This window comes from Sciurus carolinensis, chromosome 4 (genome assembly GCF_902686445.1).
Source record: "Sciurus carolinensis chromosome 4, mSciCar1.2, whole genome shotgun sequence".
NCBI classification, from domain to species: Eukaryota; Metazoa; Chordata; class Mammalia; order Rodentia; family Sciuridae; genus Sciurus; species Sciurus carolinensis.
Window position 1 is genome coordinate 42,584,510 of NC_062216.1, and position 23,716 is coordinate 42,608,225.

The 23,716-nt window shown below is 39.3% G+C and overlaps 1 protein-coding gene and 1 long non-coding RNA gene across 4 annotated transcripts in view; one reads left to right on the plus strand and one right to left on the minus strand.

Annotated features, from left to right (window-relative positions):
• The window catches only part of LOC124982099 (uncharacterized), a 37,626-nt gene extending 15,479 nt beyond the window's left edge, over positions 1-22,147 (minus strand). Inside the window, exons 1-2 of the long non-coding RNA XR_007108180.1 lie at positions 21,992-22,147; positions 8,058-8,113 (exon numbers count right to left, since the gene is read on the minus strand). This is a non-coding gene — a long non-coding RNA (uncharacterized LOC124982099). The remainder of the gene's footprint in view (positions 1-8,057; positions 8,114-21,991) is intronic.
• The window catches only part of Mtus1 (microtubule associated scaffold protein 1), a 145,219-nt gene that overhangs the window by 54,395 nt on the left and 67,108 nt on the right, over positions 1-23,716 (plus strand). For 2 of the 3 annotated variants that reach the window (XM_047548322.1, XM_047548321.1), the window contains exon 4: positions 18,461-18,622. In XM_047548322.1, coding sequence (XP_047404278.1) covers positions 18,461-18,622 — 162 coding nt within the window. Of the gene's footprint in view, positions 1-18,460; positions 18,623-20,467; positions 20,694-23,716 lie in introns of those variants that run through there. The other variant, XM_047548323.1, reaches the window with a different exon arrangement.

A 23,716-nucleotide genomic window follows, 5' to 3' on the forward strand; every position in this document is an offset into this window, starting at 1 on the left:
ATCAATGCAAAATCTACTTGGAGAAAGATTTATGTGCATAAACTAACTTCCAAGCTATTGAGAAGGATGCATACATACTTGTACTTGGGTGACTGTTGGAAATTGAATCATTTCACTAATTTTCAAATAAATGGTTAAATGTTTAACAGTATTTCAGTGTCGTATAGTAGATTCATCAAGTGCCCGCACCACTGAGAAAAGAGAAATTTTTCTGTTGGAATTTTGCTGAAAGATGTGTTCTTTGTGAGTTTATAGAGAGATGAGGGCAACTAAACAGTTAAATTTTTCTGCTATGAACTTTCATCTATGCTGGCTTGTATTTTAGAAGGTGTAGTTTTAAAGTTGTGTTGGACTGATGAAATTTGAGAGCTTCAAGAGTAGCTATTAAGTGTCTTACTAAATTTGGCAGATGTACAGATTTCTTTGTTACAAACCAGAACAGGAAATGGAAAAGTCAAGCCCTGTTTCATAGAGGCTGGGACAGAAAGCCTGCCAGCCATTCCAGTCAACTGAGCACAGTCTGCAGGGAACACCCCTTATTTCTACAAGTACAACCTTGAGCAAATTAAAGGCATGTCAGATAGATTTAGAAGTAAGTTCCCTTGTAAAAATAGTGACTACTATTGAGTGGTCTTAAAAAGAAATGTGCCTCTAAAGTCATGTACCCACACGTGAGAACATTTACAGAAACTAATAAAACCAGCCAAATCCCAGAGGATCTCTTTACCGCACTACAATTTAGGATTTTTAGGTTTTGTTTTCCAATCCTATCATGATGCTGCTAGTGTGAGAAGCCTATAAGGCATAGAAGTGTTTTGAGGGACGTTTATTTAGGTTCATGGATAGCATTAAGATCACCCTTGAAGAAGTATGGGTGGAAGAAGAGGGATTCACAAGGTATATTTCCATTTCCATCCATAGAAGAGCTGAGTAGGAAAGAGAAGTTCATCAACTTGGAGGGCTTATCCTTTGAGAGAAAACCAAAGTGAAGCCAAAGGACATGGGGAGAAGCAGTGATCCTTGTTTTTAGGATATTGCCTCAGTTGAGAGTCAAGGTGTGAGAGAGATCAAAGCTCTGGTCTTCACTGTTACTGCCTGACAAGCACACAGTGTTTTCCAGGATGTGGGGAGTTCCCTTCCTTCTTGAATGTCAGGAGCACCTGTGGCTTGGTGGTGTGTAACGCCATGACCAGTGGCACCCTGGCCTGTGGTGAGGAGCCCTGTGTTCTAATATCACTCTGGCATCCATGAGCTGCCAGAGCAAGTAATTTACCCTTCCTGGCCATCAGCTCTCACATCTGTCAAGTGTAAGGCTTGGGACTCCAGGACTCTGTCAGCTTTTGTAGTCCTACCTTGCTAGGGGCAGTTTGGAGCTCATTTAATTTTTTGAGTAATGGCTGCTACTAGTGTGATTCTCGGAACCACATGATGCTTGAATCCCAGAAGACTCAAGTACACACACTTAAGAAATCAGGTTAGTACCCAGGGATATTTAACAAGATAGAATTCTGTATAGGTGACCATTCCCACTAAACCCTGAAACGCTTTTTAAGTCTCTTCAATGTGTGCTATATCATGTCATATCTTAGGGAAAAGTGATCTGTTCAGTCTTCATGAGGGGACAGGGAAAGTTATTGAGCTTTTGTTATCTTGTGTCAATGAGCTTGATAACAGAGTTATACATTTAAACTGTTTAGTCTGGCTGGGCACAGTGATGTATGCCTATAACCCTAGCTACTGGGGAGGCTGAGGCAGGAAGATTCCAAGTTTGATGCCAGGCTTGGCAACTTAAACCCTGTCTCAAAATAAAAAGGGCCAGGGATTTAGCTCAGTGGTAACGCTTCCCTGGGTTTAATCCCCAGTACCAAGAAAACAAAAATTTTTCGGTTAAATTATATTTTATCTGGTGGTTTTTCCATATGTGAACGGAAGAAAATTCTATGTAACTAGAAACATTTCAGATTTGAATTAGTTTTTATATTTGAGGGGTTAGAAGACTTAGGACCCAAGTATTCTTATCATCCCAGATTTGTATGTGAAAGCCCTAAGTTCTAACGGGACTGTTTGGAGCTAAGGGCCTTTGAGGAAGCAATGAAGATTTAAAGGAAGTCATAAAGATGGAACCCTGATCCAATAGGATTGGTGCCTTATAAAAAGAGGAAAAATAACAGGGCTCCCTCTCTACCATGTGAGACTTGGTGAAAAGGTGGCCAGCTTCAAGCCAGGAAGAGGGTCCCATCTAGAACCAAATCAGCTGCTCCCATGAGCTAATAAGTTTTCAGTCCCCAGAACTATGAGGAAATAAATTTCTGTTGTTTAAACTACTTAATTTGTGATATTTTTAAGGCAGCCTGAGCAGACTAAGATGGAGACTAACTTGATTATGCTGTTATATTCTTAAAAAATTGATGGCAACTTACTTGTTTGGATGTTCACAGTAAATTGAAAGGTGTTTTTGTGTGTGGGAGAGGAAGTGTAATCATCACAGAGTTAAAAGTAGAACAGAAGAATCAAGGAGCAAAAACAATGTGCCTTCAGATCACCGAGAGCCTGTTGCTATTTCTTATACAATGTAGTTTTTGTGTATTCGAAAATTGAAACCAAATGAAAATCCACTGTACTCATACAAAGTTACTTTGCTGAAAGGTGAGCAGCAGGAATGTTCCAGCCAGTATAGGGTTTTCAATAAATCCTTTCAGAAAACTAAGTGGAAAACCAGACCCAGAGTTAAAAATAGCAATTTTCTTGAAGGTTTGAAATGAGTATGAGATTTATAATTAAACTGAATCTCTTCCACTTTATTTGTCAAAATGTGAAAATTTATATAAAACTAGATCAGATTATAATAAACCAAATCCAAAGTACTTTTGCTTTTTGGGAGTATGCATTTTTTTAAACACACTCAGTTAAATAAGATGAGATAATGGTAAAACTTACTTCTATAATGCCAGTGATAGTAGCTCACACTGTTAAATGTATACCAAGTTCCAGGCTCTGTTTTAATCATTTCACCTATGAATCCATATAACCCTCAGAATACTTTTCTGAGGCTTCCTCCCATGTTGTAGAGTAGGAAACCACCACAGTGAATTTTCCCCAGGTTATGCAGCTGGGAAGTAGCCAAGGTGGAATTCAGACCAGGTGGTAAGACTCTGGAGTCCAAGCTTTCAACCTTCACATCATTAAAAAAGTGCTGTGAGTAGGATCGTGGGTTTTTAAATAGATAAACAAATAAATAAAATTCTTGTGCTCAGCCGAAGGGTTTAGAAACTGTGGTACCCTTCACACCCTTTCCATGATGTGAAGGATTCTACATGGTTATGGAAAGCGAGTGCTGCTAAGTAACCTCTGGGTAGGTATGTCAGGATGGATTCAGGCAGCTTCTGGCACTACTCGCTCTAGGCAGGTTTCCATCCGAAGAGTGTGTACTTTGCGCATAGTCATGCAGTTGCCTTTTCAGTGACCACCTTGGGCCAGGTAGGATTCTAGAAGTAGTACAGAATACCCTCCCAGCCCCGTGGGCCTTTAGGCTGCCTGGGGAGGACTCCTGCATGTTCCTGCCACAGCACAGGAAGAGATGTGTGAGGGCGAGGCAGAGGCCCCGAAGGGAAGGAAGGCCTCATGAAAGAGACGGCTTTTACCTTTCTTCCAGAGAAAGAGAAATAAAATTTCCAACGGATAAACCCTTATTTTAATTCAGTTTATGGCAGGTTAATAAAGTCCTCGCAGGACAGTGGTACATCTGAAACGTGTGATGACTTGCCTGCTCCTACAGGGTTCTCTTTTCTTCTGCTCAGTGTACAGCTTCTTGCTTGGTTTATGCAAACTGATTTTTTTTTCCCATTTACTTAATGTTAAAGGGAATTTAAAATTGTTTCAACTCTTGTATCCAAAGCCTTTTTAAAGTAAGAGTCTAAGAGAGGAAGTGAGCAAAGTTAGGAGACTTTTTCATCTGTTCATATAATTATTAAAAATCATAAATTATCACTCAGTAAGTCATTCTAAAAACTATCTTTTTCTCTTACTCTACAGGTGAGGCATTTCAGGTTTGAAAACTTAAGTAACTTCCTAGGGTTACACAGTTGATAACTGGCGGAGACAGGGACTGGGCCAGGCAGTCTGTCCCCAGATCTGTATTCTTAGCCCCTATTTGCTATGCATGCAGCAGCCCTGACGCACGCACTTCTTCATTATTGGACCTGAGTGGAATATTCATAAAAGGACATTATGTTAACTGTCCAGCGAGTGCTTGCTTGTGCTAGGAACTATTCTTGGTGCTGGTGATGAGGAAGTGCACAAAAGAGACAAATTCCTGCCCCTGGGAAGCTTCAGTTCTAATAAGGGAAGTCAGAAAATAAACTAAGTAAAATATTTAGTATATAAGATGATGATAAGTACAAGAAGATAAGCTAAAACAAGTAGGACTCTGTCAGCCCCTGAGAGACGAGTATCTTCCCTGTTCCGTCTCACTAACATCACTGTAAATTCTTGATCTTTTCTAGACATTTCACGTTCTTCTCACTTAGTAATGATTCCAGAGGACATTGGTCTATGGAATGACTCATAGGATATGCTTAAAATGTCACTGTGAAGTCCCTTATTTATTTATTCATGAAATGTTTGGAGGACCTGCATGCTGGGAATATACTAGACTCTGAGAATACAAATAGGATCAAACCCATATACTGTCCTAGGAAGCTCAGTAATTGGAGTGTGAGGTAGAAAGGGGTGTCCAAGCAAAGCATACAGTGGAAGCTCTTCATGCTTCAGATCTCAGCAGAACTGCCCTGGCCTCTGTGACACTTTGTGTGTATCAAGCTGTGAAGTAATTATTTTCTTGCATGTCTATCTCCTGCTAAACTGTGAGAGCCATAGGATGGAGTTCAGGTCTCAGTTATTTTAATATTCTCGTGTTCAGCACAGTGTACCTCTGACCCAGCAGATGTTTAGGAATATCTTTGAGCTTGATTTGAATGGAGACTTGTGTGGAGCATGGTGTGCTCTTAGTAAAGGGAACACCACCCGCTCAGCCTAAGGAAAAGCTGGAGAAGAGCGTGGACATTCAAAGAAGACTTGGAATGTGCCTGCGGTAGTTTGCTTGCAGATAAAATTACTAGCATTATCAAAGATTCATATGTTGAGTTGTGAAAGGTTATATTGGGTTAGGGGACCAGGGAAGCCAGGGTCAGTATGCCTGGAGCAGAGCATGTGTTGGGGTCAATGAGAGATGGCCCCAGGGCAGTCGAGGCAAGTCAGTTCTAGTGGTCTAGACAGACTTCTAAGATTCCTGCCAGCGTTTCAGAATAGAAAGTGGAGCACGTACTTCAAATATTTTGAAGGAAGACCGTCCATTTAGATCTGTCAGTGGTGAATGGTCCCAAGTGTCACCAGCATTCTTTTTCTGATATCTGTTTAGATGGTAGGATCATAAAATGAGATAGGGAATAGAGCAGCAAGAGAAGATTTTGCAGAGAATGAGGGGTTTGGCTTGAGGGATGTTAACCTTGAAAGTACTAAAGACTGGGAAGCACCTCAAAGGGGTTGTGTGCATGTTTGAGGCTTAAGACAGTAAAAATGTGGTGAGGTTGAGGAAGCTTCAGCTGATCTTGAGCAATAGGGATGAGCATGACAGCCTGGCAGAAGAATAGTCAGAATGCATCCAGTGCACAGGCAAATATGTCTTTGAAATAAAGAGGGGAATGCAGAAATGTGTGGAAGGAGATGTACAAGGAGATGGAATAAGTTTAAGATTGAAGAAACTAGCAGCAGATAATGGGCTGGGTAACTTCTTTCATGCTCTCCAACTCACTGTTTTGAGCATTGGTGATATCTTCCCAACAAATTTGTGGATTTTATTGACTGGTTCACTTTTGTAAACTTAGGAAAGGAAGTCGATGCTCATTTTTGAGGTCTCAGTGATCTCATTGCTTAAAGGAGCTCTACCCATGAATCTTAGCTTCTAATGAGGTAGAAAGCTCACCAAGTGCCTCTCCATCTTTTTTTTTTTTTTTTTTTTTTTTGACACTGGGGATTGAACTCGGGACTTTATACTTGCTAAACACATGCTCTTCCACTGAACTACACCCCAACCCCATCCTCTGTTCTTATCAGTTCTTGGCATCAGTACCAAGAAATAAACTCACTAGTGAACATGTGAAGACCCTGTCCATCTTTGCGTGGTAGCCGGGGAAAGGAGGTAGCGCTTCGAAGTCTTGGGTTTATCACACTCTGAATTTTAGACATTCCCTTAGCTGTGGGGAAATTCCCAGGCCCATAACTAAGGAAGTTATTTTTGTTAATCCCCACCCAAAGCATTAGACATCTTGTGATTGTCTTGACACAGGCAGATCCTCAGGTACTGACATTCAGCACTGTGCTTCTGTGTGATTCAATTCACCGTGAGAACCTTGCTTGGTGGAATGTTCTTGTTTCTCTGTCAAATTACCACTCTCTTGGAGCTGGCTGTTTTTGTTGTGACTCACCTGTGCTGCTGTGGTTTTCTATTGTGAGTTTACCTTTGAATTTAAGCCAGTGTGATGGGTATACAGAGTACAGTTTCTTATATCCTGCTAGTAAAATATTATCTTGGCTATGGCAAGAACATGGGATACTAAAATCACATTTCACAATATAAAAATGGAGTGAGTTACTGAAATTCTGTGCTCTGGAAGGTAATTCATTCACTTCACAGATAGTTTGAGAGTAAATACTATGCAAGTCATATGCCAGACACTGGTGTATTGTGGAGTGAGACAGGGTTCCCGCCCTCAGGGTGTTAATGGGCAGACGGGAGGGTGGTAAGTCCTTCTGGTAGCTTTTGTCCTTATGATATTAAAAAACAAAGAACAGTGAAGAACTGTGGGTTCTCAGCAGAGGGTGAGGTTACAAATACTAACTTGATTGAATTCTTTCTATATAATAAGTGTAATTCTATAAGAGATGTATGCCCTGACACTGGTAAGGGCCAGTCTTGGTTTAGTGTTGATGCTTTCTGACATTTCAGACCTCAGACATAAACATAAAAAGTGCACATGGATTGAGGTGTTTTCTTTTTTTCTTTTTTAATAAAAATTGACTGGTGTACCAGGAAGCAGAAATAGAGGATTCAGAGTATAACATAAAGTCTGACAACCAAGTTGGAGCAGATGCGTGGACATAGGAGGGTGGATGGTTAATTAGGACACAGTGGAACAGTGTTCCGGTGATCAACAAAGAAAAGATAGTATTCAGGTATTCAGGTCTGTCAAGGTCATGAAGGAAACGTAGGGGCATCTTTCCAAGCAAGGCAAACCTTATTCTACCCCTTGTCTATCTCGGATTTAGTCAGTCAATTTGGGTAAAAAAAAAAAAATTTTTTTTTTTTTTTGTTGGTACCAGGGATTGAACTTATTTATCAAGTGTCTATAGCCAGCTTCCCAGCGGGTTATTTTAAGTGAAAAATCAGAAGGAAAACAAAACAAAAATGACCGTTAATCTTACTACAAACATAGTTTTCATCATCAGAATTTATAACTATTCAGTGCCTTTTCTTTTCGCACATATGTTTACACATATTTAATGGGGACAATTTATACTGTTTTAGAAATCTCATTCCTAGCTGGGCACAGTGGCATGCACTTGTGATCCCAGTTATGCCAGAGGATCATTTGAGCCCAGGAGTTTGAGACCAGCCTGAGCAACATAGCAAGGTTCTGTCTCCAAAAGGAAAAAAAAAAAAAAAAAAAAATTCTATACCTAATAGCCAGTAAGCACCTAATTAGTTCCTTGAATTTTCTTTTTTGTTTAGAAGGTATGGTGCCTGTTTTCTTAGATTCTTAAATTTATTTATTTTTTATTTTTTATTTTTTTGGGGTGCTGGGGATCGAACCCAGGGCCTTGTGCTTACAAAGCAAGCACTCTACCGACTGAGCTCTCTCCCCAGCCCCTTAAATTTATTTTAGTAACATGGCTTGAAATGACTATATTTTATCATCTGCAGGTGCTGTTATCTTAGTCTGTATTTCTGTATCAGAATACCACCAACTGGGTAATTTATAAATGATAGAAATTTGACTCACAGTTTGGAGATCGGGAAGTCCAGGAGCTTGGCACTGGCCTCATTCCATGGCAGAAGCTAACAAAGCAAGAGGGTGTGGAAGAATAAGCTGGCATGAGGGGGGGTCCAGCTCGTTTTTGTAACAAGCATACTCTCCCATAACTAATGCACTCCCAAGATATCATTAGTCATTCCTAAGGTCAGGGCCCTTAACCTGACCTCCTAACCTCTCACTAGGCCCCTCCTCCCTGCCCTGTGGCATTGGGGCTTATGTTTTCAGCACAATTACTTTGGGGGGACTCATTCAAACCATAGCAGATACAGTTTATTTCTTCAGATGTTTTGAACATTAAGGAAGTTTTTTTATTTTTAGTATATTTAACAACTCCACACAGAACTCTGTATCTGAGCACATTAACTGGTTAGATAAATTCTTGGATACATTCATCTAGATGGACCCTGGGTGAGGGCATTTTATTTAAGGCTTTGATACACATTGCCAAGTTCCCCGTCAGAAGCAGCATGCAAGTCTGAGCGCCTGTTCTGAGCATGTAAGGATATTTTCCAGAACTCTTGCCAGTATTTTGACATTTCTAACACTCTTTCCAAATATTCATGTTTATAAGGTGCAAAATGATATCTTATTTTAATTGATGGGTGCTTGGCATTCAGGTATTTTTTGAATACATGTAGATTGGGTAATCTTAGCATAGAGGTGAATACAGCAGTGAATATAAGATGAAAACAGACCTTCCTTGAAATTACCTCTTGATGAAGGAGCCAGCCTCGTGAATATCTAGATGAAAACTCTTCTAGTTAGAGCAAATAGTAAGAGGAAAGACCCTGAGATGAAGCTTGGCTGACATGCCCTAGGAATAGAAGGAATGAAGTAAGGAAACAGGAAATGGGGGATGAGGTTGAGAGGTAGTGAGAGCCAGCTCGCACAGAGTCTTGAAAATCATAATGAGGACTTTGACTTTGAACCTGACTGACTTAGATTTTGAGAGGGTCCCTCTGATAGTTGAGAATAGATTGAATGCAAGTGAGTTTGGGAGCAGGGAGATCCCACAAGGGGGAGGTAGCTGTAATCACAGCAGAAAATGATGGTTTCTTGGCCCAGTCTTGTGCCAAAGGTAAAGCCACCAGGACTTTGTTGGTTGAGGGGTAAAAGCGGAGAGGCGTGAAGGATGACTATAAACATTTGATGTGAGCAATGGAGAGATGGTGCTGCCATTAACTGAGATGGGAAAGAATGATGCAGACATGGATGTTGGGGGATGGGTATCAGGAATTCAGTTAGAGATATTGAGATGAATAGTAGACATATAGAAGGTGGTTCATAGAAGAAGTCTGGTGTATGAATATAATTTGGGATTCAGCAACCTAGGGATGATACGTAAAGCCACCAGACTGGATGAGATTACCAAGACAGAAGTGTAGAAAGAGCAGGTCAAGGATACCACTTTGGGTACTCCCACACTTGAAGAAGTGGAAAGAGGTGCAGGAATCGCAAAGGAGACCAAGAAGGAATGGCCAGGAATGTAGGAGGGTAGTTGGTCAAGTGTAGTGTCCTCAAAGCCAAGTAAATAAGCCTTTAAGGAGAAAGGAGGGATCAACTGCATTAAATATCACTGATAGAATATGGCAGTTGAGCATGGTTTGCTGCAGATGGCAGAAAATCTAACTAGCGGGGTTAAGCCTGAAGGTTGTGGGTCTAACAGGAAGCCTAAAGGTAGGCAGACCCAGGTCTGGTGATTGAGTAATGTCATCTTTCTGCTTTCTGCGCTTCCACCCCGCCTGCCTCAGCCCCCATTGGCTTTTTGCAGTGACTTTTCAGTTAAAATATGGCCGCCAAGAATTCTATGTGTAACAACCTCTTGTCACTGTGTTTAAAGGCTGGAAGCCATCGCCGGTGTCTCAGAGTAGGAGTTTTCTCCTGACATGCCTCTCTACGTTTATCAGGGAGGAAAATTCCTAGTCAGCAACTTAACCCCCAGCACTCTTATTCTTACCTCTTATCGGCACAAACTGGATCATATGGTCCCTCCAAACTTCAAGAAAGGTCAGGAAGCAACTATTTGACTTTTAAGGCTTTCCATAGGATGTGAGCAATGGAAGTGGGAATTGGGAAGCCAGGAAAGGTGTTAGACACAGTGAAATTATGTTTTTTAAAAAAATTGTTGACTTTATTTACTTTTTAGTCCAGAATTTTTGCTCACCCTTATTTTGGAGCATATGGTTCTTGTTGTTCTCATCTTATTCTTTGTTTTACTGTATGCCTTTTAATTTTGTATATGGTTTTTAAAAAAATTAAATTTTTGTGTTAAATATATCATTTCTCTTAATTTTTCCTGTTTTTATACATAACAAGACCTTCCTACACAAAGAGAAGATTGGCCTATATTTAATTATTTTTTATAGTTTTATTTTAAACCGTTTACTTTTCATCCAATTTTAATTTGTCTTGATGGCTGGTGAGAACTAGGAGCTAATATTTTCATGGTACTATGTCACAGGTGCTGTTCTTTTTTAAAAATTATAAACTCCTTTAACTCTCACAAGGACCTATGTGAGGTAAGTACAGTTGTAATCAATGCATTCTTACATAGAGGAAACAGAAGCTCAGAGGGTAAGTAGTGCTCATAGCCAGTGCATACTGGAGTTGAGTTTGAACCCAGGCCTTCTGGTCTAGATTGTCTAAATTTTAACCACTAACCCACACTGCTTCTCAAACTTTAATATATATTTTTTAAAATTTATGGTACTGGGGATTTGACCTGGGGTGCTCTACCACTGAGCTACATCTCCAGCCTCCCCACCCCACTTTTTTTGAGACAGGGTATCTCTAAGTTGCTGAGGCTGGCCTTGAACTTGTGATCCTCCTGCCTCAATCTCTTGAATAGCTAGGATTATAAGTATGTGCCACTATGTCCAGTTCAAATTTTAATTCTTTTAAAATTAAATATCTTAATACCACAAATAAATTCATTTTGTGATTTAAATTATCTCCTTTGTCCTGTCCTGACTTTTTATATTTCCTATGTTTATATACTATGTTATTAATCTGTCAATTCAGTTTTAGGCCCATAATAAGCTATTTTATGCTTTAATAATATGCCTTATCAACTAGTTTCACAAATTCCTTTTCATATCTTTTTAACTTTTGAAGAGTACAGTAAAATGTACACCATGTAGAATTGCCATTTTGACCATTTTTAAATATGCAGTTTTTGTGGAATGAAGTACATTCACTTTGTTGTGCTGCATCCATCTTCAGAATTTTTTGTGTCTGCCTCAACTGGAATTCTATATCCGTTAAACCTTAACTCCTGTTTCCCCTTCTCCCAACCCCTGGCGCCCACCATTCTGCTTTCTGTCCCTCTGAATTTGAGGTATCTCACAAAAAGGCAGAACTACAATAGCTGTCCTTTTGTGATTACCTTATAACCTAGCAATGTGTCTTCAGGGTTCATGCAGGTTGTGGCATGTGTCAAATTTTCCTTCTTGTTAAAGGCTGAACAATCACTCACTGTATTTATGCACCACATTTTGTTCATTTGGCTACTTATGAACTCTTGAGTTGCTTCCACTTTGGTCTGTTGTGAATAATGCTACTTTGGGGGCGGGTGTTCAAATACCACTTCACATCCTTGCTCTTATTCTGGTTGTAAGTCCTGACATGGAGTTGCTGAATCATATGGTAACACTATGTTTAATTGTTGAGAGAACTGCCATACTGTTTTCCATAGCAGCTACACCATTTCATGTTCCTACAAACAATGCACAATGGTTACACTTTCTCCACATCCTTGTCAATACTTGCTATTTGTTTTTAGTAGTTTTCCTAATGGATGTGAGTTCATGTCATTGTGGTTTGATGTGCATTTCCCTGATGACTAGTGATGATGAGTATCTTCGAACATGCCCATTGGCCATTTGTATATTTTCTTTGGAGAAATGTTTGTTCAAGTCCTTTACCCATTTTTAAATTGAATTACTTGTTTATTGTTGTTGCTTTGTAGATTTCTCATTTTTCTCTTATGGAATTTTTGGCTATTTTTAATTATAGACTAAAGTTTTAAAAAATTCAATTGCTCTTTTAAAAGCAGTTTATTAGAATAGCATTCAATTAAAATATTCAGGCCATGTTTAACATACATGTACTTATTCAAACCTCTTATTTCCCTATTTTATAATTTTCACATAGGACTACCAGTTTCTTGATAAAATTCTTCACAGAAACTGTGTATCTGTGCAACCGTTTGTCACTGCTAAAGGTTCTTTCTTTTCCTGGTAGATGAAAAACCTGTTGATATTGTGTAGTGTCTATTTTGTAGGCAGCCTAGCTGGTATATTTAAGAAATGTTTATACAGTAAAACACTTTCATTGAAGCTAAATTTGTAGACATGTTTATTATTGTTAGTGAAAGTATTTGGCTCCTTAGAGTTGGAAATGAACCTGCAGCCACTGATTTGAGTATTGTAATTTATTTTCCCCCAAATCGTTAATTTTTTATTGCTTTGGGCAGACTTTAATTTTATTATAATTCTGAGTTGCTATACATAATGACTACAAAGCTCTATTTAGAATTTTTTCTTCCTGACTCTGGTAGTAAGGACCTCTGCCACATGCATTCCTTATTAATGTTTATATGTTACAAACTGACCTCAGTAATTTTCATTGTCTAGTTAAAATTTCTGTCACTCTAGCCCTGGCGGGTGCCCCAGCCTACTAACTTGTTTCCTCAATTTCAAAGTCTTCCCTTCAGTCTGCTGTGCACTGTACCACTACATGGTCAGGTCCTGGTGGGAATGCTGAACTGGCTGCATAGCTCTCCTCCCGGTATTCCCACCACACTCACCCGCAGCAAGTAAGGCCTAACTCTCTCAGCCCAACTTCTAAGGCCATCTCTCTCCCAATGGGGAGCTACCCACTTCTCAAGCCTTGTTTTCATTCTCCTTACCCTGACACCTGTGTTCCCACTAAGGTAAACAAGCTATACAACATCATATTTTATAATAAGACACAAGGACTTTGCTAGCAATTTATAGTTTTTCCTGCAAACATGTGGTAGTGATTTGTGTGGCAAGATGTCAAGTGTTTCTAGCACCGTACACACTTAAGCTTTATGATTAGTTGCAGTTACGCTGGGTAAGCAAGTATAGACTTGTGTAGCACCCCCCTTCATGTGAATCCAGTGTCCAGGTATTTATTAAGATGAACTATGTCTTCCAGTGTAGGTAATATAGGAGTTAATATTTTTAAATAATTGAATTGCCAAAACCCACATATCTTTTTTTTCATCAACTATGAAGAACAGCAAGTCTGTTTTTCAATGCTGGATAGTCTTTTGAAAAATATGTTCAAGCTGATTTCGTTTGTCTTGTTTGGAGGTGAGAAATTGGTTTGCTGGTAGATGTTTATGCAGCTCTGAAAGTTGCTCTTACTCCTCTGATGCTGTTTCAGGAGTAGTATGCAAGTCACCTGCTTCCCCAGGCCTTTCCTTAAAGAAAGGAAGGAGCCATCTGGGAGGTGCAGGATCATACTGCATCACTGGGAAGGAAGCTCTGAGAGCTTTCTCCTGGAAAAAACCCTTAATAGAAGTGACAGGACAAAAACATGTCACTCAGGAGTTCAGTCCAGCTCTAGGAAACATTCCCATTATGGAACCATGAAGAACTTTCTAGTAATAAAGTGGCCATTTCCATAATAGCCATGTAAAAGCATCGATTAAGGCATGGACTTCTTTATTTTTGTTTTCTTAGTAAAACAAAAGGACTGAAGAATCGCTGCCACTTTCAAATTCTGCATGAGTAGAATCTACTTTATTGATTTAGTTCATCCTTTCTTGGTTTCTGTTTTGTCTTACATATTTTTGTCTGATTAAATTTGGCCCCATTGACTTTTATGTTATAGTCTTTCTTATAAAAATATGTTCATCAAAAGAAAATTCATATAATTCGTTAAGGTGCTAATCAAGTATAAAAGGAAAATGTCTCATCTCTGTCCCTTCCCTTCTCTTTTCCAACATGTCCCACTTGGCTGTACCCCATAACAGTCCCATAAAATGGTAGTTCATTTTTCTGAAATTGTTCAATATAAGGAAGTATAGACTTTAAAAATAGGATCAAAATTTGGATTTTCTTTTTTTTGAGGAGTCATGCAAGAATGGAATTTTATTTCTACAGTTTGTTTATTTTTGGATTTGAACCCTCGGGCTACCTAGTTGCGATCTAAATCTGAGTTTCAGTCATAATTTCTCAGTAGCTTCTGATTTATAATTTGATTGCAGTCATTCCCCACCTTTCATGACTGTCACTGCTCTCTCCAACTCAGTCCCCCCTCTTTTTCTCTCTTTCATTCTTCCTCATTCTTGCTTGCTTGCTTTGTCTTTTTCTCTGCCAACATAGATCTACCCTCTTCTACTTTAAGTGGACAGTACAGAATTATTCAATATAGGCATTGTGTTATACAGCGTATCTCTAGAACTTACAGCACATCTCTAGAACTTGTCCAGTGAAACCCAATAGCCATTGAACAACTCCCCATTTCTCTCTTCTCCCACACCCTGGCAAATATCATTCTGCTCTTTCTGAAATCTGTATCTTTCCTTTGGATTTTGGTTTTGCGAGTCATTCTTTACTTTGTATTCAGCACGCCCAATCTGGTTTTCCACAGTGGTTCTCCTAGGAAATTGGCTGCTTGAGGAAGACTATGTTTCAAATCCAGGAGACTCTATTAGAACATAAGGCAAAGTGCAGATTTTTTTTTTCTCCTGGCAAGAGATGGTTATATTTTATAGAATCAAAGCAAATCTGTTGTCTAGATGTAAGCCTATGCCAAATGTATGAGCTTAAAATAAATGACTAAGGTCAACAACATATCTGTAGGTAGATCTTAAATCTTTATACCTTTTCTATTGGGGTATGTTACATGATATGGTGTGAATTGGAATGGGTCCTCTCTTTAGAACTGTAAGTCAGAAATTCCATATCATTTACACTCGTTGAAGATTTTGGTGCTCAGATTAATATAGTCCCTCAATCAGCGCAATGTTGCCATGTCTTTCAATATTGCTGATGATGTGTATGCTTTATTACTTCTTTATGTGAGATCCACTTATTTAACTGCTCTAGGTCAGCTTTACTGTTAAACATTAGTACTGTTGGTGAAACGGTTACCCTTCAACTGTAGGAACTTTGCCTGCTGAGAGGTAGAGCTCAAATTTGAATTTGCCCACAAGCCTGGTTCTTCTTCCTTTAAATGTGATGCTGCTTTACTATGGCACAGAGGGATCATTGGGCTGGTGGTTAGGCACTATGACTCACTAACATAAGTTAGACATGTGATCCACATAACCCATTTAACCATCTAGTTCTCTTAACTATAAGCTGGGATAATAATAATAATACACCATTATGATTATTCTCAGCATCAAAAGAACTAGCTAGGAGAGCTGTGTGGTGGTATGTCTCTGTAGTCCTAGTACTTGGGAGTCTGAGGCAGGAGGATCACTGAGCCTAGGAGTGAAGGCCAACCTGGGCAACACAATGAGATCCTGTCTCTGTAAAACAAAACAAACAACAAAACCCCCACTAAATTTAAAAAGAACTAATCTTTTGGTGAAAGGCTTTACTTAGTACCTTTTATTGCTCATTATAATGATGGAATAAAGATGAGATCGTGAAGACTTTGACAGGGACTACAAGTTGCCATTAGGTGGAGGGGAGGGACTGAGTGGGAGTGACAGGGAGATTTGTGAAAATGGAATAGGGAATAGGGCAGGTCAGGGACTGACATTTGGACTTGGGGGCGAGTGGGCTTCTGGTGTAGGCTGTGTGTTAGAATCAGCAAAGGTGCAGTTCTGTAGTAATTTTGAGGCATTCTGAGAAGTGCCCGTAAGAGCCTACAATGCTGTCAGAAACAGTCCTGTGAAGCATACCTTTCTGAAGAATAAGTGACTTCAAAACCTGTTGAGCCTTGACTGCATTGTGGCTCTGGCCCGGAAGTTTTGATCTGTTACTTGCCCAGCCCTGCTCACTGTTTCTGATGATGATTCATCAGAATGCTGAAGGCGTAATAGTTTGGTAAATTTTTGTTTTAAAAATAGATTTTTCCGTTCCTCTAAAAGCTAGTGAAACTGATGGCAAATATAAATGAAAGATCAAATGGGTATTGGAATATCTAATATTTGCTGAGCTTTGCAAAGGATGTAAAGAAGAAAGTCTCTCTTGACTTAGTGAATAGACTGAAGAGGCAAAGAAGCTTGTTCAGAGGGGTGCAGCGCTTCATGCTTCATTGTGGATGATGAGGGAACATATTGTCCACATTCATTATTTACTCTTGGCATTGAAAGAAAGGTTAATTCAGCAAACACGTGTTCTCACTCCATACGCCACACTAGGTTGAAAGAACAGAAATTGAATCAGGTGTTCTTCCTGTTCTCAGGGACCTTATAGACTAGTCCAGGAGACCTGTGGAAGCAGGCAGGTGGTGTGAGGCAAGGCAAGATGTGGGCCTCACGGGAGAGGATGTCCTGGCAGGAGAGACTCAAAGAGGTTGGGATTGTCAGCAGCACTTCTGAAATTCAATGTGTGTTTTCATTATCTGGGTATATCTGGTTGAAATGCAGATTGTGGTTCAGTAGACCTAGGGTGGAGCTGTAAATGTGCAGCAAGGATTTAGAGAATCATTAGCTGACATTGTATTCACTGGGCAGAAGTAGGGGACTGGATGAGAGGAACTCTCCTCAGTCACACCCAGGGCATAAGAGGAGAAGAGTGTAGAACAACCAGGAGAAAGACAATTAAAGAGTGTGTGTGTAGAGGGGAGAAATAGTTGGTAGGAACCAACCCTAGGACTCCCTTTTATGCCTTTGAAATTAAAAATTAATTAAGAGGATTAAAAATATCAGCATCTTGTAGAAAGTGAGGAATCCCAAACTTTAGCTTGGTTCATGACCTTAATTTTCATGTTCAGGAGATAAAGGGGGTGGAGTTTGAAGGGATGGAAGGATACGACTTCAGGGGTCTACTATGGTTAATTGTCTAGGCAAGACGTAAGGGGCGAGTGACAGAGGACTTGGATTGGGAGGAAGAAGAACTCTTTGGAAAGAAATGGTGTGCCCAGCAAAGTGGAGTAGCACATGGAGTGTCCTGGTGTCAGAACAGAGCGAACACTGATGTACAAGAACACTGTGGGGTGAGGCTGGTGACAGGAAAGCCTTCCTGTTGGTGGCTTCAGATGCCTGACCTAAGGAGTTAGAGTTTTTTTTTTTTTTTTTTCCCCTCCATTAAGATGTGATTTTTATTACTTTAGTCCCTAGGATAAGGGACTAAGTATGGTTTTACTCACTTCTGGTGCCACTGGTAAAATGTGGCAATATTTTCTTCAAAGGTCCTTTTCCATTCTTGGTATCCTTCGGTCTTGTGATACTAGTAGCAAAGAGTGCCCGATGGGATGGGGATCTGGGGGAAAAAACATCGCTTCAGTGTTTTGAGACTCGTGAAAAAGGAAAAAAATGGAGCTAGAATTAGCATCGACAGGTAGGCGTTGAAACACTCAACAAGGAGTTTAAAACCTGAGTGGCACGGGGATTCAGAAGGATGGTGGTGCCACAGGTGAGAATTTGGGATTCATCTGTGAAAGGCCTGGAGTAAAGTAAATAAAAGAGACTCTCCAAGAAAATGAGTTTGAGAAGAGTGGTGAGCGAAGACTTGAGCTTGGGCCGTGCCTGGGCCTCAGTAGTAGGTCTGGACATCAGGGTGGTGTGCTTCCAAAGATGTCTGAGGATAGGAAGCATGCGTATTTCACAGATAAGTGGAAACTTGCTACAAGGAAGCGTTAGAAAGCGTGGTACGTTTGGCAAACCGGTAAGGATGAAGAGTTGAATTTTAAACATACTAACAATATAGCACCACCTGGTGTTCAGCATTAGGCATTTTCCAAATGAAAATTTTCTCAGATCAAATTTGTCTTTTCGGTTGTGGTTGCTTTTAAAATTTTCACTTTTACAGTTGAGGTGGCAGCCTGGCATGTGCATGGAGTCATTTATTTTTGTATTAATGAATGACGTGGGTTCACATCAATTTGTTTCTGCTTTGATTTCAACTTCGCTGAAAGTTCTCTCGCAGGTTTCTCTGATCTGTTTTCTACTTCAAAGGAGAAGTGCATGTCAGTTACTTCAGGGTGCAGGGTTACGACCACAGTCCTTATAGTCTGATTGCTCCTCTCTCTCTAAAGCCTTGAAAATAAAAAGTCTGTGTGAAGTTTTCCTCTTTCTTCTGAAGTTACATGATCCTGAATACTTATTTTGTATTCCAACTTCACTATTATGGAGTTCACAAAACTGCATGTACCAGCTTTCAAAATGTAATTTGCATGTTCTTTTCTTTCTTTCTGGTTTTTTTTTTTTTAATCCCAAGGAAAACCTGCGGGCTTGAAATCTGCACAGCCATCTTGGGTGAACTTGCCTAGACCACTTCCCAAATCCAAGGCATCTGTGAAAAGTTCTGTGCTGCGGAGGACGGGAAGCAGCCGGTCCATTGCCAGCACCCACAGTGATCTGAGCACCTACAGCACCAATTGTAAGTTGATCTCATGTCAAAATTTGGGGGTGGTTGAAACAGTAGTTATATACCAAAAAAATGCTCTACAAACAATTGGTTCAATTTTTGGTTCTGTATTTTAGGAGAAAATCTGCATAATGCTTCTTTGGAATTGTTCAGAAAGTTTGGCAGGGAAAACGAATTCTTTATAAAACATTCTCTTTTGATGAATGTGCTTTGAAACACTGAAATGATTATGTGTTGAGGCACCTGCTGTGTTTTTTCATGAAGGAGTTTGAAGAGCATCATTTCAATCTGTGGTGTCTTGGGGTTTAACAAAAGAATAGCAATGTTGGGGCTCTTGGAACCCAAAACTGGAACTCAGAGAAATTACTATAGTTGCATTTACTTTGTAAATGACTATCTTATAGATGTACTTTCTGTAACTTTTACTGCAGGTGCTAGATTCATGATATAACTAATATGCTCTAACTTCAAGCCTAATTCTAAATAATTAAAATGGGGAGACTATGTTTAAAGTTTTTCTGTTTTAAAAGTGGGCAAATTAAGTGTCCTTTTCATTCGAAAGATGTTTTTGGATCGAGTACTTATTCTTTTTCATTTACTTCTTAATTTAACTCACAGACTAATTTGTGAATTAATTCAAACCCTCTTGGAATGCCTACTCAGCCAGGACCCCATCTTGATAGGTGCAGTGAGGAACACAGAATATAAATGTAAAAAGTAGTTGAGGAGACCCATGTATGAATAATAAGTCAAAATACATTCTACTGTCATGTATAACTAAAAATAACAAATAATTTTTTGAAAGTAGTTGAGGAGAAAGACATTTCTATTGGTGACCAAAATATCAGATAAAACAAGATGCAGGCATGTGGGGAGGAGTGGAGAATTCTCTCCCTTGTAAGACCAAATCATTTTTTTTTTTCTCTTTTTGGTGAGGAGGTAAAGACAAAGTAAAACAATACTTATTGAATCTTTCTAAATATAAAATAGTATCAGGGCAACCATATATTATTTCATATTTTTTCCTTCAAATATCCTCTGTTATCTTGATTTTATATACAAAGTAGTTGAGGCTCAGAGATGTTGTTACTGGTCCAAAGTCACACAGCAGCTGTGCAACAGAATGGTTTATGGAGGAACATGCATTGTGTTAATGACAATTAGTGATCACATTTCTGTCTAATCACTTCAACAGCACTAGCTAGTCTCATATGCAAATTTAAGTCGCACCATATGAGCACTTTAGGAATACTGGAATATGTTACCTAAATCTTAACAGGATTATTATCTGTTTATCGGTTGAATTTTGAAGTTGGGGCAAAAAGCAGAAGGATTTGCATGTAAGAGATTATTCTCTGAATTTGAAAAGGTAGTTCACACGTGTACTATTTTAAGGTCATTGCCCTCCAAGTCTTCTCTGTTCTACAGTGTGAATTTTAAAAACAAACTGCCAAAACAGAGTCACCAACCTGCTCCCCAGCCGTTGGGATGGGATTTGTGACGCTGGAAGCAGATGGATTCTCTAGTGCTGTGTTTTCCATCGACAGCCATGTTGGCTTGGCCACTGCTTCAGGACCGTGTCTGACACTCCTAAAGAGGCTGTAAAATGCTGTTGTCGTTCCTTTTTGTCTGTTCACAAAGGGGTTCACCGTACACCCACAGAGCCTGTCTAGTGGCGATGTGTCCCTGTTGCAGATTAAGCATTCAAATCAGTGAGTCTCTTTCTTAGTTTGATTTGCTAGCTGGTTTAATCTGTTTTGTGTAGTGCCTTGGAGCACAGAGATTTTTTTTTTTTCCTCCCCTCCGTTCTAATTCACTAAGAGCAAGCATGAGGGATATGAGACTGAGCATGGCTGCAGTTTTTCCTGATTGAGCTGGCTTTGATCCTTTTAAATGACTGTACCAGGAGGATTTCGCAGTTGCACAGAAACTGATATTTCTTCAAAAATCTTTATCAATTCTACACTCACCCCACCGGCTGGTTCAGAGAGGCACTATGATGCTACCTTATTGACACTGCTGGTCGTGGGATCCTACAGCCTTTGTATAATCCCTTTGTTAGCCACGTTTACTGGGAAAAGAAGTAGGTCGATGATTTCTGGTTTGATTCTTTTCTTTGTCAGCATGCTTGAATTTCTGTTCAATAAATTGGTTTTAGGACCTCTTGATTGTTATCTTTGTAACTTGCAATTTATGTTAACTATAGTATTTCTTAGGCATATTTAAATATATATAAGATGTAAATACTTCTGTATAGAACCAATTTTATGGCATATTGTGTGTATTTGGAGAGTCTTACTAAATAATTTAGAAGCATTGTCAGTATTCTGGGCACATGAAATTATGCTATTCTCAAAGACTATTTGATAGTTTAATTAGTAGCTTTTGTGTATGTAGTTTGTGGTTGTACAAATACAGAAAAATACCTTCCTACAATTAAAATTGAAACATTACATCCTTGGTTATTTTCTTCAATTACAATTAACATGTATTTCATATAAAGGTAATGAGTGAATATTTTTAAAGACTACCTCAAGATACACAAAAAAAATAATTTTGATTTGGAATTTTCCTGCTTCTCATAATGGAGGGTCATGTTAGGAAAATAATCTATTGATTGATGTTTTGATTCTTATTGGCTTAAGCATTTGAATCCTTTTTAAAGAATGTTGTTCTCTTGCTTTGTTCATTTCTTTGTGATGTGATGTTATTGGCAGTCTCATTTAAGAACTTCTGAGGTCGTATAGTGCTATTGTGAAATTAACATCCAGTTCTCAGTACTTTGGTATCCTATAGAAATAACATGACTGAAATGTGTGTAAGACAATAATTTTTCTTATTTCAGAGTTTTGGTGGGCATTTTATATGTGTTTTTAAACATGGAAAAATTAAAATCATGAAGATGATTTCCTTTGGATATTAGCATAAAACAGTACATAGTAGGGTCTATAACCAAACACACTCATTTATTGAGGTTAAATATTATAAGCTGTTTCAGACTCAGGTACCTAGCATCCAGTTTTTAAGATCATTAAAGTACTCAGATAAGGATAAGTGATATATTCTGGGTCTTGAATACAGTTGAAGGTTTATAGACCATTGTGCAATGTGGGTCTTCAGAGAGTGTACAATTTTGCCACATTGGCAAGAATCTGAAATCCAGACACTTCCTTCCCTTTCCACTTTGGCCACAAAAGCATGTTTATTTTTGAGAGGCAGATGGTGCAGGGCAGTGTATGAGACGTAAACTAAAGCTGTTTGCACTCTCTTGGAAATGGGAGATCAAGAGACTAAATAAAGAAATAGGTGTTCTTTTCCATCACCTTTGTGGCCAGCCCTGGCTGGGGTGGGGGTGGGGGGCACACAGGAAAGGGCACTCACCTCAAGCTCATCCTAGTTTTCCTGCCAGCTCTTGTGAAGTTGGACGATTGTTTGCCTCCTCCTCATCTGAAGAATGAGAGGGGAAGGACTAGCTTGTCTTCAGAAACCATCCGTAACAAATATCTGACTTCTTTTATTCCCTTCATTGCAATAAGAGGGTGCCTGATAGTTTGGAAGGAAGGTGTTTTGAGTTGTTCAGGTGATTAAGCCAGTAGAGAGAAGGAACCTTGTTTACCCTCAGTATTTTTGTTTGGTTGTCATGACCGGAAGGGCAAGTGAGTACGCACTTGCCCACCAACACTGGTCAGTTGATAAGAATCCTCAGGAAGTGCAGTGCTGCCACTTTCTCAGGCTGCTCCCAGGCTCAGAGGGGAAGCTTTGTGTTTGACTAGTAATGTCTGCCATAGGTGAGGAAGCTGTGAGAGGCAGCATAGAATGCAGGCTCTGCCTCACAAGCTAGATTTCTACTTATGCACTTCTGTGTGGACTGTTTAATATAGAAATTTAATCCAGAACACTGATAATTTTGTTCCCCTTGTCTTTCTGGTGTATATATGAGACATTCTCAGTATTACAAAGTTGATTATTTTGCTTTCGAAATCCAAAAGCTTAGGCTTTCAGTGATTTGATTTTAAGCCAGGTGGGCAGATGATCTGGCACAGTGAGGAGTGTGAAACTGATTCATAAAAAAATTCAGGAAATGAACAGAAGGTTGGCTCTGTGTGTCTGTACATAATTTAATAAACAACAAAAAAAAACTAATTTCAAATACATACTAGAATGTAGTTAGTTTGCACATAAAAATCTGGACAGATAAGTTTTGTTATTTTTGTTGTTTGGTTGGTTTGCTGTGCGGGGAATCAAACTGAGGGCCTTGTGCACGCTAGGCTGAGCTACAGCCCCAACCCCTAAGTAAAATTATTTCTTCTACTTAGACTTTTCTGAGAAGATTGCTTCATTTTTTTTTTTTTTTTTTTTTTTTAAGATTGTTTTTGCTCTCCCTCTCTCTCATTTCACTTGAAGCACATTTTGCCCTGGGGAATTGAAAATTAGGATTCTAGAGAATCCATTACCTCAGCATAATTGAGATAGGACCAAATATGACAACATAATTTTAAAACTACATTTTAGAACTGAGACCTACGTGATTCACATATTGAATCCACAGTACAAGTGTCATGAAGTGGTCACAGCCCCTGGAGCACTGTGCTAGGATGATTCTGAGGATGCATCTGGTCTTGGTAGTTCTGAGTACCATGATCGGTTGGTGGGCCCACATGTTACACATAGAGCAGTGAAGTGTTGCAGCACAGGGAGGCAGTGGCCAAGTCAGGACCAGAGCTTGAAACCGTTAGGCTTCTCTTACTATATTGGACTCATTGCCACTGAAGAGTTCATCAGCTGGGAGTAATAAATCTGGATAAAGAACTGTCATCAGGATACCAGATCAACTTCCATGTTAGGAACCGAAATAGAGGACAGAGGAAATATTTTAAGGGCATCATGCCTCATTATTCAAGATGGTGGTGTTGACTAAAAAGCAAAGAGCCACCTGGAGTAGAGTGTTTTGAGAACTGAAAGGTATTTGAAAGTATGTTCAATGTAACAGTTTTTCTCACCCAGTGGGATGCATGTATAATAGATCACCATAAGTACATATATATATATATATATAATATATATATATCTAAAAATGTAAATAAGCATAAAATACAAATGTGTTTG